The following is a 13,103-nucleotide window of genomic DNA, read 5'->3' as shown; positions in this document are numbered from 1 at the left end:
GGTGATCACGATCAGGGCACAGCTGTTCTTCTAAATGCCATTTTTCCCTTCTTTTTCTGCCCAGGTCGAAACATTTCTCTGCATAAAGCTGACAGAGGATCAGCCCAACAGAGGATCAGCAAGTAATCAAAACTATTCATTCCAGATAAAAAAAAAAAACATGACAATTCATCTTGGCCCAAAATAAGAGTAATCCCAAGACAACGAAAGATTAAGATGTGACATGACTCAGATAGCCAAGTTTAAAGCCTTCGTAAATTACATGTTATCTTATTTCACTGGAGAATAGATCGCCAGTCATGTGGAGTCAGATCATTTACAAACTCATCGTTTATTTCCATGCAAATGCAATGCTTTCCAAGAAAATCTTTCTATCCCTGAAGACCCCCCCAAAAAAGCAAGAAAGATTGTGATTTAATTGGTTACATAAATGTCTACAGAATTCAAGCGAAAGCTTTTTTTCTGTTTTATTTCTAAGATCTTAGATAATTTTTGCTTTGACTGAAACCACATTTCAAGCTAACATTCAACCTGACACGTTGTTGCCGGTCCCTTACTGCATTCTCTTGATTAAACAGACATTTAATTTCATGCCATTGTTACATTAATGCACAATGCTACAGAGGGATGATTTGTTCAAGACAGGCTAAAGAAGCTTACATCGGTCTTACATGTGCAGCTGTCCTATAGAAATATCAGATGTCAGGATCCCTAAATCTCTCCACTCATCTGAACGAGGTTGTCTTAATCATTAGATTGAGTTTAGAATCCTGAGAGTGGTTGCTAGGGCGTTGCTATGCAAGGTGTTCTTAGGTAAAGCCAAGTAAAAAGTCCGAAAAAGTCTCAACTTTCTAAATTTCTGAATCTGTAGGATGCACACACACACACACACACACACACACACACACAACCGTTCTTCGGGGTCAGCAACTCATGTGCATTTAGTTATATTGCAAAAAGTTATATTGTGAAATATTATTAAAATTAAACATTGTTTTTCTATTTGAGTATATAGTAAAATATAATTTATTCCTATGATCAAAGCTGAATTTTTAGCATCATTACTCCAGTCTTGAGTGTCACATAATCATTTTAGAGCAGCATTTATTTGAAGTATAATTGTAAATGATCGATTAAGTGCATGATTAGTGAATAAAAGTAACAATATCTTACTGACTCCAAAGTTTTGAACGGTGCACATTCATCTCCGTTAATCAAGAACCTTGATTTCTAAACGATGTAAATAACGCTCCCTCAGACCTCGAGCGAGAACCTCTTACGTTCCTGGTTAGTTAGATTGATTCCTTGATCTATGATGTAATCTGCCGGAGGCTGGTGTGTTTCTGTGAGCATGCTTGTCATATAGGCTGAATTAGAGTAATGCTGTTATTGTCAGTGAGGTTTTAGCTAAGATGTAGGATTATAGAGAGAGATATAATCCCACATCTTTCAATCCCACAGCGGCCATTGACTGCCGAGGAGAGAACAGAAGCGATGCCCGGATTACAATGCTAAAGCGATGAGAGAACATGCGGACAGACGCACAAGGTCTCTTAGGACGAACCATTAAGCTTTTTTATTTGCTGGTTACTGCAGGATAAAAGAAGGTGGTCACAGTCGAAGTGTGTTTTCTGCTCTTGTCATACCAAAGCTTTGTATTTTGTCAAATGTGCAACAGCAGAACTCTTGGATGTGGACGTTATCCAGATACTTTTCCCCTACTTTTTTATGAATACTTTTAATGTGATATATTTTACTGTTTATACGATTTCATGATTTATACTGATTTATACATTGCATGCTAGAACCTACTTCGTAAATGGTTCAGATAAAGATCGCTAATACTAAGTTTAAGTACGAAAAAAGTGCTATTAATCACACTGAATAAATTAAAAGTTACACAGAAGCCAGTGAATTGTTTTTGCCAAAATGCTCTCATGGCATTTTATAATTCGTCAAATTAGCAACTAAATAAAATGCATTTTTTTGTTTTGTTTTCAAACGATCTGCTTACTCTCCGGTGACAGTTTCCCATTTTTCCTTCTTGCTTGCTAAACTATTTATTTTTTTGCATAAATGTGACCCTGGAGCACAAAACCAGTCATAAAATCACACGTATTTGTGCAATAGCCAACATTACATTGTATGGGTCAAAATGATCTTTTTTTTTTTTAAATAGGAAAATCATTAGGATATTAATGAAGGGTATGTTCCATGAAGATATTTGTAGATTTCTTACTGTAAACACAGTCATATGACAAAGTTTGGACACCCTATTGACTTCCATGGTTTCCTGTATCAGGAGATCATAAAAAAATTGTGGGGTTCTTGGAAAGTCTGAAAATTTGGAAATAATGCCTAGGATGAACAATATCACATGACATATTACTCCGTTTCAGTAATCCGATTAACAAAAACAAAGCAAGGATGGAAAAGCCACGTGTGACAAAGTTAGGACATCCAATAAATTTAATTGTCTGCAGATCATCTTTTAGCAGCAGTAACTTCAAGTAATCATTTTCTGTGTGACTTCGTCAGTTTCTCACAGCGCTCTGGAGGAATTTTGGCCTGCCTTTCTTTACAATGTTGCTCCAGTTTATTGAGGTTTGTGGGTATTTGTTTATGCACAGCTATCGCCACATGATTTCAGTCACGATGAGGTCTGGACTATGACCGGACTATTGCAGAACCTCGATTCTTTTCTTTTAAGCCGTTCTGTTGATTTTCTGGTGTGCTTGGGAGTATTGTCCTCTTGCATGACCCAGTCTTGGCCAAGCTTTAGCTGTGGGATGGTTGTCCTCGCATTTGAATCCAAAATACTTTGGGATGCAGAGGAGTTCATGGTGACTCAGGTCCAGGACCAGGTCCAGTGGCTACAAAATAAGCCCAAAATCAATCATTAAGCCATCCACCATCGTTTGTGACTTTTGGTATGAGGTGTTTGTACTGATATACTTGTTAGGTTTTTACCAAACGTGCTGCTGTGCATTATGGCCAAACATCTCCTTTTTGGTCTTACCTGTTCAAAGGACACTGTTCTAGAGGACTGGTTTGTTCAGATGCAACTTTGCATGCTTTTTAGATATAAGAAGCTTTCTTCTGGCAAGCCTTCCAAACATACCCTACTTGTTCAATATTTTTCTAGCTGTACACCGTCACAAATAGAAAAAGCTGAAATGCCAAAGCTGTCACTGGGATTGTACCTTTTCAAAAGTACGCTTTTGTACCTATTAGGTTCAGATATGTACCCTAGTACTAATATGTACCTTTTAGGTACCAAAATGGACCTTTTCCAATTTTCACTGTCAAGGTGCTTGTCATTGAGATAATATCGTTCAGTTGTTTGTTTGGATTATTGATATATATTATAGATTTCTGAGTGGTGGAAACAGAAGTCTTCAAGCGAAAAACAATAATAAAAAAATGCTACTTTGGCAACTAACTGAAATACATTTCTAATTAAAAGCAAAATTAAAACATTAGCATGCTAAAATAGCGCTGGTGGATTGTGTTCAGGTTTCCCGGTGATTCCTTGAGCTCAGAGAAACGTGAATCATTGAAGGCCGTACAGGTTCAGACCCTCATTCGCTCTCTCATTCAGAATCTCTCTCTGACCCTGACATCCATTACAGACCTGATGAATACATCAGCGGCGAAAGACGGAAAGCCTTGTAATCTATCTGACACATGCTCTCATTTCAACTTGTTTCTTTCAGTGTTTTCTCTCCTTCTAGTCATGCTCAGAGAGGACAGAGTGCGAAAACCCCACCATATGATAATATTCAGACGAGTAATGGTGCTCATTTTTGTTGAGCGTGGGATTGCTCTGAAGACACGGAAAAGCTGGGGTGGGACAGAAGCTGGAGCGAGGGCTGGGTCATGTGATATGACAAGTAGGTCGCAGTGTGTCCGTCTGTTGACGTTACTGATAGTGTTTAACTAAAGTCTCTCTTACTCTGAGCAGAGACAGACTGAGAGGAAACGACAGAGACCATGACTGAGTCTGCACTCAAGAGCTACTCTTCAGTGTTTGTTGCTGTATCTTCTGTTTGGTGATGGAGCCTCAACGGCAGATCTACAAAAGACTGGACATCCCAGATCATGTGCATTACATCATCGCCTTCCTCGTCCTCGTCATCGGCACTTTAGGAGTCACGGGCAACGCTTTGGTCATGTTTGCCTTCTACAGGTACGAATGCTTTGTTGCTTGTGGAGCTGAAGAACTTAAAGCAATCATCTCAGAAAGTTTGGAGTTTTATTAGTTGCCGCTTTAGGATGCAGTTAATTCATTGTCAAACACTGTTAAATGAAACAATCCTTAATAGGGAATGTGCATGAATTCTGCTAAACATGGTTGAACTTTGATATATATATATATATATATATATATATATATATATATATATATATATATATATATATATATATCAAATATATGTATATATGTATAAATATGTATATTTATTTTTATTATTATATATGTATATATGTATATATATGTATATATATATATATATATATATATATATATATATATATATATATATATATATATATATATATATTTTTTTTTTTTTTAGAATATATTAAATACTATTAAATTAATATTTAATAAAGTAATCGTATGAACATTATCTAGTTATATATATATATATTTTTTTTATTTGGATATTTGAAATAACCTTTTCAGTATGCATTGTTATTATCATAAAAAAAAAACATTTCAAATGAAGTCTTAAAGAGTTTTGTGTCTGTTTCTGACAGATCATCTCTCAGTTGGTGGATAATCCTTCCAAGTCTCGGATATGTGATTGACATTAATTGTTTTAGTAAACTGGGGCAGTGCTGTAAAACACTAGTAAAAAGCTTCTCTTTTCTTTTTTGCTACCCCCATTTGCTCAGATTAACGTTACTCACGCAAAACACCCTGCAGGTCACCGGACAGCCCTAATCCTCATTTTCCATAATTGTTTTTTCCTTTGTATTCAAATAGGCCATTATTAAGGCAAAGGAATTGGGAATATTGTGAACAAGGTATAAATAACAAGGGTAATTCGTTTAAATAAATATGTGCAATTATTGAAATCATGGGCGACTGTAAAGTGAAAGGAATTGACTGCTATTCCAGGAATGCTGGGAGTCCCTAGAACTGCAGCGCATCGATGGAACGAACTGCAAAGGGGGCATGTGATCTGTTGGATGTCCGCTTTACCAAATAAACCTCATTTGCATCCCATCTTCTCTATGTGCATCTACAATGAAAGGTTTTGTCAGCAAAGATTAGTAGGGATGTCATTTTTCTGTGTGTGTAATAAAATCTGTTTAGAATATATGAATGCAGTTAAAAGGGTACTTATGGAACAGTCTCAAATAGCTTTTGGAAACTAAAAAAAAAAGAATTGTGAGATGTAAAATTAAACGTAAAAAAAGATAACGTAAACAAGCAACTCAAAGGAAAAAATTATTTAATGATGGAAGTTAGTTAGTCAAAAAAATGTAAATTTAAAGTGCCTCTATTAAGGGTTATGAAAGGTTTCTATTTTAATTTTGAAAGTCCCAAACAACAGGCTGACATGCATGCAAGGTTAAATATTAAAGTTTCTTATAACATGAATTTATTTGTACCTTAATGACTCCCAAACTTTTCATTTAACGGTTCATTTTGCCAAACCCCTCCGGTGATTGGTAGATGTCAATTAAAGAGCTGTTGTTTGAGCTTTTAAAGCTACAGAAGCGCCACCTAGTGGCAAACAACGAATGTGCATTTTCATTCAGACCAACCTGAAAACACTAACAAGCAGGCAGACAGCATGCTAATGTTTCATGTTTACGTCAACGGCTTGGGATTCATCTGTAAAACGACTCGTTTCTATGATTCAGAACTCTTTCTTTTCGAGAGACAATAACTTTAAACACTTTCAGGATGTTTTTTTATTCAATTGCACACTGCATGAAAGATCATTTGCAAAAATCCATAATAGGGGCACTTTAAAACAGGATAAGCTGAAGATATTTTTCTGATAACCAAACAGTTTCGGTTCACATTGACTCCCGTTGCACTTTTTGTCCATATAATGGGAGTCAATGGGAACATAAACTGTTTGGTAACAGCAAAAATATCTTTTGTCACCTACGCAGAAGCAACGACTGAACTTCATTGTTCTTTCTTTTAACAATGGAATAAATATAACTTGATCTGAATATTTTTTGTGCAGCAATAAAAAGTTGCGGAGCCTGCCAAATTATTTCATAGTGAACCTGGCGGTCAGTGATTTCCTCATGGCCATCACACAGTCTCCGATGTTCTTCATCAACTGCCTGTTTAAGGAGTGGATGTTTGGGGAGCTGGGTAACGTTATCTTTTTACAGAATTTTTTACGATTTCGAAAAACGTCAAGCAAACTAAACTGAATGAATAAATAATAAACATGCAAAGACCTTGTCCTCATGTCCGGTCTTAAATGTATGTTATACACTCTCTATATATTGTCTTTGTGTGTTCAGGATGTAAAATATATGCGTTCTGCGGTGCTCTGTTTGGCATCACCTCGATGATAAACCTGCTGGCCATCTCTATCGATCGGTACCTGGTCATCACCAAACCGCTGCAGACCATCCAGTCGAACTCCAAGCGCAGGACCTCTCTGGCCATCCTGTGCATCTGGATCTACTCGCTGGCCTGGAGTCTGGCACCTCTGATTGGCTGGAGTGAGATCTCATTGTTCCTGTGTTAAATTAAGACTTTAAATATTTGAATATATTGACTAAAATAAAGCTACGCCAGTTTTTGTGCATAGTAATGAGTTGAAGGGTTAGCTCGGCCAATCATTACATTTAGGCTGCCTTCGAAGCATCCTGGGTGTATGTGACTTTTTTCTTTCAGACGTAGGGTGAATTAAGGCCTCCTGTAGTGCTCCTCCATGCTTTTTTTGTAAGATAAATATCTATATTTCGCTCTTGTCACTCTTGTTTTACATCATCCACCGAGACTGCTTCCTCATAAGTTGTCTGGACAGTTTGTGACTGTTTGTTTCGTCTGAAAGAAGAAAGTCACATACACCTAGGGTGCTTCGAAGGTAAGTAAAACACAGCTTACTTTTCATTTTTGGGTGAAGTAACCCTTTAACACACCAGATAAACTTGTTTCACTATTCACATGGAAATCTAGCCGATCCTTGACATGATCATGGACAGCAATGCAAATTGATTTTCTGCTTAACTGATCTAAAAAAATTATATATACTATATATATATAGTTGATAATGTAAAACCAGACATATATCTATGGGATCTCTTTCAAAGCTTTCAGAATCATTAACAATTATTTGAACAAATGTAAACAAAAATGTGAATAAAAACCTTGAAATATTTTTTCTGGAGATTTGACATATTTTGTTATTTATCAAAGTAATTAGAAAATAGTAGAAACCTTGCTGAAGTGATTGTTTTTAGCAGCCTTTTGTAGCCTTTTTCATAAAATAAAAATATAAAAAAAGCTTTTTGTCTTAAAATGATGTTTTTCTCGCAATAGTGACTGCTGATCTGACAATTCAGATTTTTTCTCAGATTGTGAATTATGCATTGCTAGATGTAAAAAGGGCCGAGAACTGTTTAGTTGCCTTATCGTTTATCTTAGTTTGTATTCAGCAGAAGAAAATACCTGGAGAAACCTGAATAAATAATGACAGCGCTTTCAATTTTTTGTGAACTGTCCCTTTAAGAAGCGACTTGAGCTTGAAATGTCTGATGTGTCTTTTAATGCTCCTGCAGGTTCCTACATCCCTGAAGGTCTGATGACGTCCTGCACGTGGGACTACGTCTCTCCGTCTCCAACCAACAAGAGTTACACCATGATGCTGTGCTGTTTCGTCTTCTTCATCCCTCTGGCCATCATCCTCTACTGTTACCTCTTCATGTTCCTCTCCGTACGAAAGGCCAGCAGGTCTGAGCCCCTCGAGGCGTCTTCGAATCGAAAAGCATTTATGACCGCACGAATGATGCAAGTGTGTGTGTGTGTGTGTGTGTGTGTGTTTAGAGATCTAGAGCGGCTGAGCTCTCAGAAGTCCAGCTTTGTGAAGCAGCAGTCCATGAGGAGCGAATGGAAGCTGGCCAAAATAGCGGCCGTGGTCATAGTGGTGTATGTGCTGTCCTGGTCTCCCTACGCGTGCGTCACTCTCATCGCCTGGGCAGGGTGAGTGCTGAGCATCCGCACGTTTACAGAAATTAGTATTTGTGTTCACGTGGTTTTTACGCATATTTTGGAAGCGTCTCTAAACCAACTGCTAATGAATGGGTTCATTCCTAACCCCTAGGACGTGGTTTGCGCTGCATGCATGAATGATTCTCTGTGTGTCCGAAGCTTTCTTTTATTCAGCTAGAATGCGTTATATTGATCAAAAGTAGCATTTGTAATTCTACAAAGGATTTTTGAACTCTCTGTTCATCAAAGTGTCAAAAATGTGCATCTCAGTTTATCGGTTTGACTTTATTTTGATGGTCCCTTATGAAGATCACTTTTCTTTAGAGTGTTAGTATTAGTAGACTGGTAGGGTTAGAATAAGTTGACATCTTGAAAAGTTTGTGGGGAGATCATCACAATAAAGAGTTAGCGGATAATAATCAGAAAGTCTACTTATACTCTAATGAAAGTTAGTTGACATGTAGGTGCAAAGTTACTGCTTGTCAACAGAAGAGACCATCAAAATAAAGTGTTAACAAAATATGAAGCAGCACACAGCTGACAATATTCAGAAATTTATTTCATGAAACCTATCACAACAACTTAAATGCATGGTTGCAAATCCTTCAAACTTTTAAGTTGCAAAAATTATTTAGTTCTGTTGTTGATCATTACATCATTGTAATATTGAATGTAATTTAAGAAAAACCCTTTACTTTGTTTTTGTTGAGTGTCATTTAAACCATTTTTTCTGCATTTATTTATTTTATTTTAAATGCATCGACTCAATATTGAGTGTAATATAAACAGAAAATTCTGAATTTGATTTGTCGATTTATTTTTATTTTGATTACATCAAGTTAAATTTCTGTGTACATTTGTTTTAACTGATTAAAAAAGTAATGAGGTTAATCGATACAATTAAGACACCACTCAGGTCCTGTTCAACTAAGAAAAACATAAAAATAGGAAAAAATGTGTTTATGCTTATTCCTCGAACTCAATGTAGTTTGCTTGTTAAACGGAATTTCATTACAAGTCATCTTTGATGCAAACTGCTTTTTGTTGAGCCAAAAAAACCCATGTAGAATAGATTTCTGAAGGATCATGTGACACTGAAGACTGGAGGAATGATGCTGAAAATTCAGCTTTGCATCACAGTAATAAATTACATTTTAAAATGCATTAAAATAGAAAAATATTACTGTTTTTTTACAAATAAATGCAACCTTGTTGAGCAAAAGATGTTCTTTCGTTCATTCTCATGACCCCTACGCACAGTGTACATCGAATTCCGTGACTACGTACATTATACATAAATATCATATTATTATCACATGCGACCATATGCGGTTGTAAAATTATGGCCTCGTACTGATTTTACAGCCATGTGATGAGAGACAAACAACAGCTCACTTGTGTAAGCGCTGGGTTCACTGCACTGCTCTGTTGTTATCTCTCCTGTAGGCACGACACGGTCTTTCCTCTCAGATTAAAGAGATACGTTCGGTGAGAAGTAATTATAAAATACAGTACTCGGCCTAAATTTGAAAGCGTACTGTTCCTAACACATCTTATTTGTTGTGTTTGCTATTTAAAATGTGAATAGTTTTAGTAACGGGGTATTCAATTTATGCATAACCGTAAACGTTAAGTTATTGAATACAGTTATTGGCTATAAAATAAATGTCATGTTCGTTTGCACGTGTTAAACTTATAACACTACGCGGGGCAACTTGTCACAGTGGGAAGAGGCTGATTTTTGCTCTGATACTGTTATTGTTATTAGCGATCCCTTCGGATATCGAAACTCTAGCGGATGCAAAAATATGAAATGTTACATAAAATATGCACAAATGAATTTTTGACTCATAACCAACTACTGAGATTCAGATGGATATGAGGAAAGTCCTCAATATATGCTTTAAATCAGTATGCCGTATGTAGATTGCTAGTAGTAGTGTCTTTAGTCGGCGAATCCCCTGATTACTGTTTATCTGGCACTTTTCGCTGTTTATTTGTCTGTGTATGTACTGCAAGTGTGTACTGTCTCTATAATAGCTGCGCTCAGCACAGCTGTGAGAAGTATGAAGTGATTATAAAGCGTTCTAATCTCTTTTTCTCTCTTCATCACTGCACTTTTTTGAATGACCTACATGCATTTAAAAGTAACTTGCTTTTCCTGTGTTTGTCAGGCATGCAAACATCCTCACACCCTACTCTAAAACTCTGCCGGCGGTCATCGCCAAATCATCTGCCATCTACAACCCTTTCATATATGCCATAGTTCACACCAAATACAGGTAAATATATAATAAAACAAGCTAAATATGCAATCACGAACATTCGAGCAAAAAAAAAAAAAAAAAAAAAAAAAATTAGTATATATATATATATATATATATATATATATATATATATATATATATATATATATATATATATATATATATATGTATGTGGAAAAAAATAAATACAAAGAATTAGTAGAACATTAATGACAAGCACCACTTGTTATACTTTATCCAAAACTAATTTAAACAATTAGAATGTACTATATTATAATTCATATTTTAATTGTCTAAAATTATTGTATAATTATTATAAATGTCGTTTTATTATATCCATAACAAATTTAAACTATTCTAATATAATGTAATGCAAAAGCACTTAAACAGGTTAAGTAATGGTAATTAATATTTTAATGTTTAATAAATTCTTGTATGATTATTATACATGTTGTTATATATAAATAAATAAATATAAAATATTTATATATATATTTATATAAAAAAAAAAATTATTTATTTATTTATTTATTTTTAAATCATGACATACATTCATCTATCTCTCTGCAGAGCCACATTAGCTGAGAAGGTCCCAGGTTTGTCCTGCCTGTCCCGTGTTCAGAAAGACTGTCTCACCTCCTCCACCAACAGTGACATCTCGGTCCAGGACACCAGCGTCAGCAGACAGTCATCAGTCTCCAAGAACAAGCTCCACGCAACCACCGCCAACCACTCCAGTGCTATGGTACAGTATAGGGTCCATCTGTAAAGTCACACGACCAGCTGATTGCTCACTTTATCTCAACGTTTTCATTACTGTCAAACACTCTCGGCTGCTGAACTAAGTGATGTTTATAATCATTATGGATCTTTGTGTGCTTATGTGTGTGTGTTTGTGTGTGAGATTGCAGGTAATGGGAGAAGTGGAGCTGGACTTAATGGAGAATAGGTCCAAAGTATCAAAGGTGTCATTTAGAGGCTCGTCTAGACAGCGCATCCTCAAATGCTCCTCACTGCTGATAGAGAAGGTAAGGTTTACTTACTGACATGAAAACTTTAATAATTCACTTAAAATGGCCGAAAATGTACTTGCCCTAAGATATAGATGAGTTTGTTACCCCGTCAGAACAGATTTGGAGAAATGTAGCACTGCTTCACTTGTTCACCAAAAGCTTTGTGTTTGTAAGCAACAAAAATATACAGAATATACCTTCATAATATAAGTTCTTGATCTATAATAATGATTCCTTTAGTGAATAGGTAAATCTTCTGTTGTCTTCTCAGTTCAAAATACAGATTTTGGATTAATTTTGCATGTCAGCAGATATTGTTTTAATTCAACAACATCTTAATGATGAATTATGATAAACATTTAGCTTTTCTATTATTCTGATGTTTTTATCGGCTGTGATGCAAGTGATGCAATGCTAAATCTCTTCAAATCTGTTCCCATGGAAATAGAAACATTTTGGATGAGCACATTTTCATCAAATGTAAATTTCTGATTGAGCCGATCCTTTAAATAGAGTTTCAAATGAACGCACAGGAAGGGGTGTGTCCATATAAACAGCAATTCAACCAATCACCAAGTGTGTTTGTGTCCTGTAGCCCCCGGTACAGATGAAAGAGTCGTTCAGTCTATGCGAGCGAGATCTCGTCTCCGGTTCCCTCGCCACGACAAAGGCACCGACAGTTGTTTCCACTAAGAAGAGCCGGAGTGCCGATACGACCTCTGACCTTTCATTTCACCCTAAGAACTGCTCTGTGACCCGCAGCTCCTCTGACACTCCCACGATCATCATCAGTCCAGCTTCAGAGAGCAACCTCAGAGAAGATACAGTAGGACCTCACTGTCAGAATGCTGCTGGACACTAAAGAGAGGTTTCTCACATGAAGCGACCAGCGCTGATCTGACACTGTTAAATCAACTCTGATTCTAGATGTGCACTTCATCAAAAAAAAAGACATTGGTGCTGGAGAAATTACCTTTTTGAGGTTTGTTTTTGCTTTTGCATGTACGACAATCATATTTTATGTTTTTTTGTCTAAACAAATTATAAAATTAATATATTTGTGTATATATCTCTTCGCGCACATGAACCCTCATGGATCAGCACTGTTTTCTTCGATACAAAGTTGCTTATTTTAATGACCAAGAAGTACATTTACATGTATTTTTTTCGTCGGCCTTTATCGAATGCAACATCGAAGGAATTTTTTTCGTTCAAATTGTTAACAAAGCAGATTATTGTTGTAACTTATTATTATGACTTCAAAGTTTAATTAAATGTGTAACTTAATGACTCTTAATAATATTTTGTGATATTTATTAGCAATTTCTGAGTGAAAAATATTTCGCTACCAAAGTTTGGTTCTGTGTTTATTTCTTTTTGTTGTGTGTGTGTGTGTGTGTGTGTGTGTGTGTGTGTGTGTGTTTCCTTTGGCAGTAACTACAAACCAATATTTGTAGCCCAAGCCCTTATTGATGGGCATAAATAATTATTTATATATAAGTATACAGCAAATCATTGAACCATCTATCTCAGTCTCATATTTAAACAAAATCAAAAAATACAAAAAAATCTATATCATTTAAATATACTGTTCATAAATGTAATATACTGGAAAACACCCTT

General features: G+C 35.9%; 1 protein-coding gene across 1 annotated transcript; it reads left to right on the top strand.

Annotated features, from left to right (window-relative positions):
• The first annotated feature begins 3,870 nt into the window (after window positions 1-3,870).
• opn4xb (opsin 4xb) lies at window positions 3,871-12,705 on the top strand. The gene is made up of 9 exons (XM_043240117.1): window positions 3,871-4,189; window positions 6,216-6,349; window positions 6,505-6,708; window positions 7,771-7,942; window positions 8,036-8,191; window positions 10,375-10,482; window positions 11,038-11,212; window positions 11,379-11,495; window positions 12,076-12,705. Exons 1-9 carry the CDS (start codon window positions 4,056-4,058, stop codon window positions 12,340-12,342), a joined length of 1,467 nt encoding a protein of 488 aa, XP_043096052.1. The 5' UTR covers window positions 3,871-4,055; the 3' UTR covers window positions 12,343-12,705.
• Window positions 12,706-13,103: the final 398 nt, after the last annotated feature.

This window comes from Puntigrus tetrazona, chromosome 5, assembly GCF_018831695.1.
Source record: "Puntigrus tetrazona isolate hp1 chromosome 5, ASM1883169v1, whole genome shotgun sequence".
Lineage (NCBI taxonomy): Eukaryota > Metazoa > Chordata > Actinopteri > Cypriniformes > Cyprinidae > Puntigrus > Puntigrus tetrazona.
This window is presented reverse-complemented; position numbering and strand designations above follow the sequence as displayed.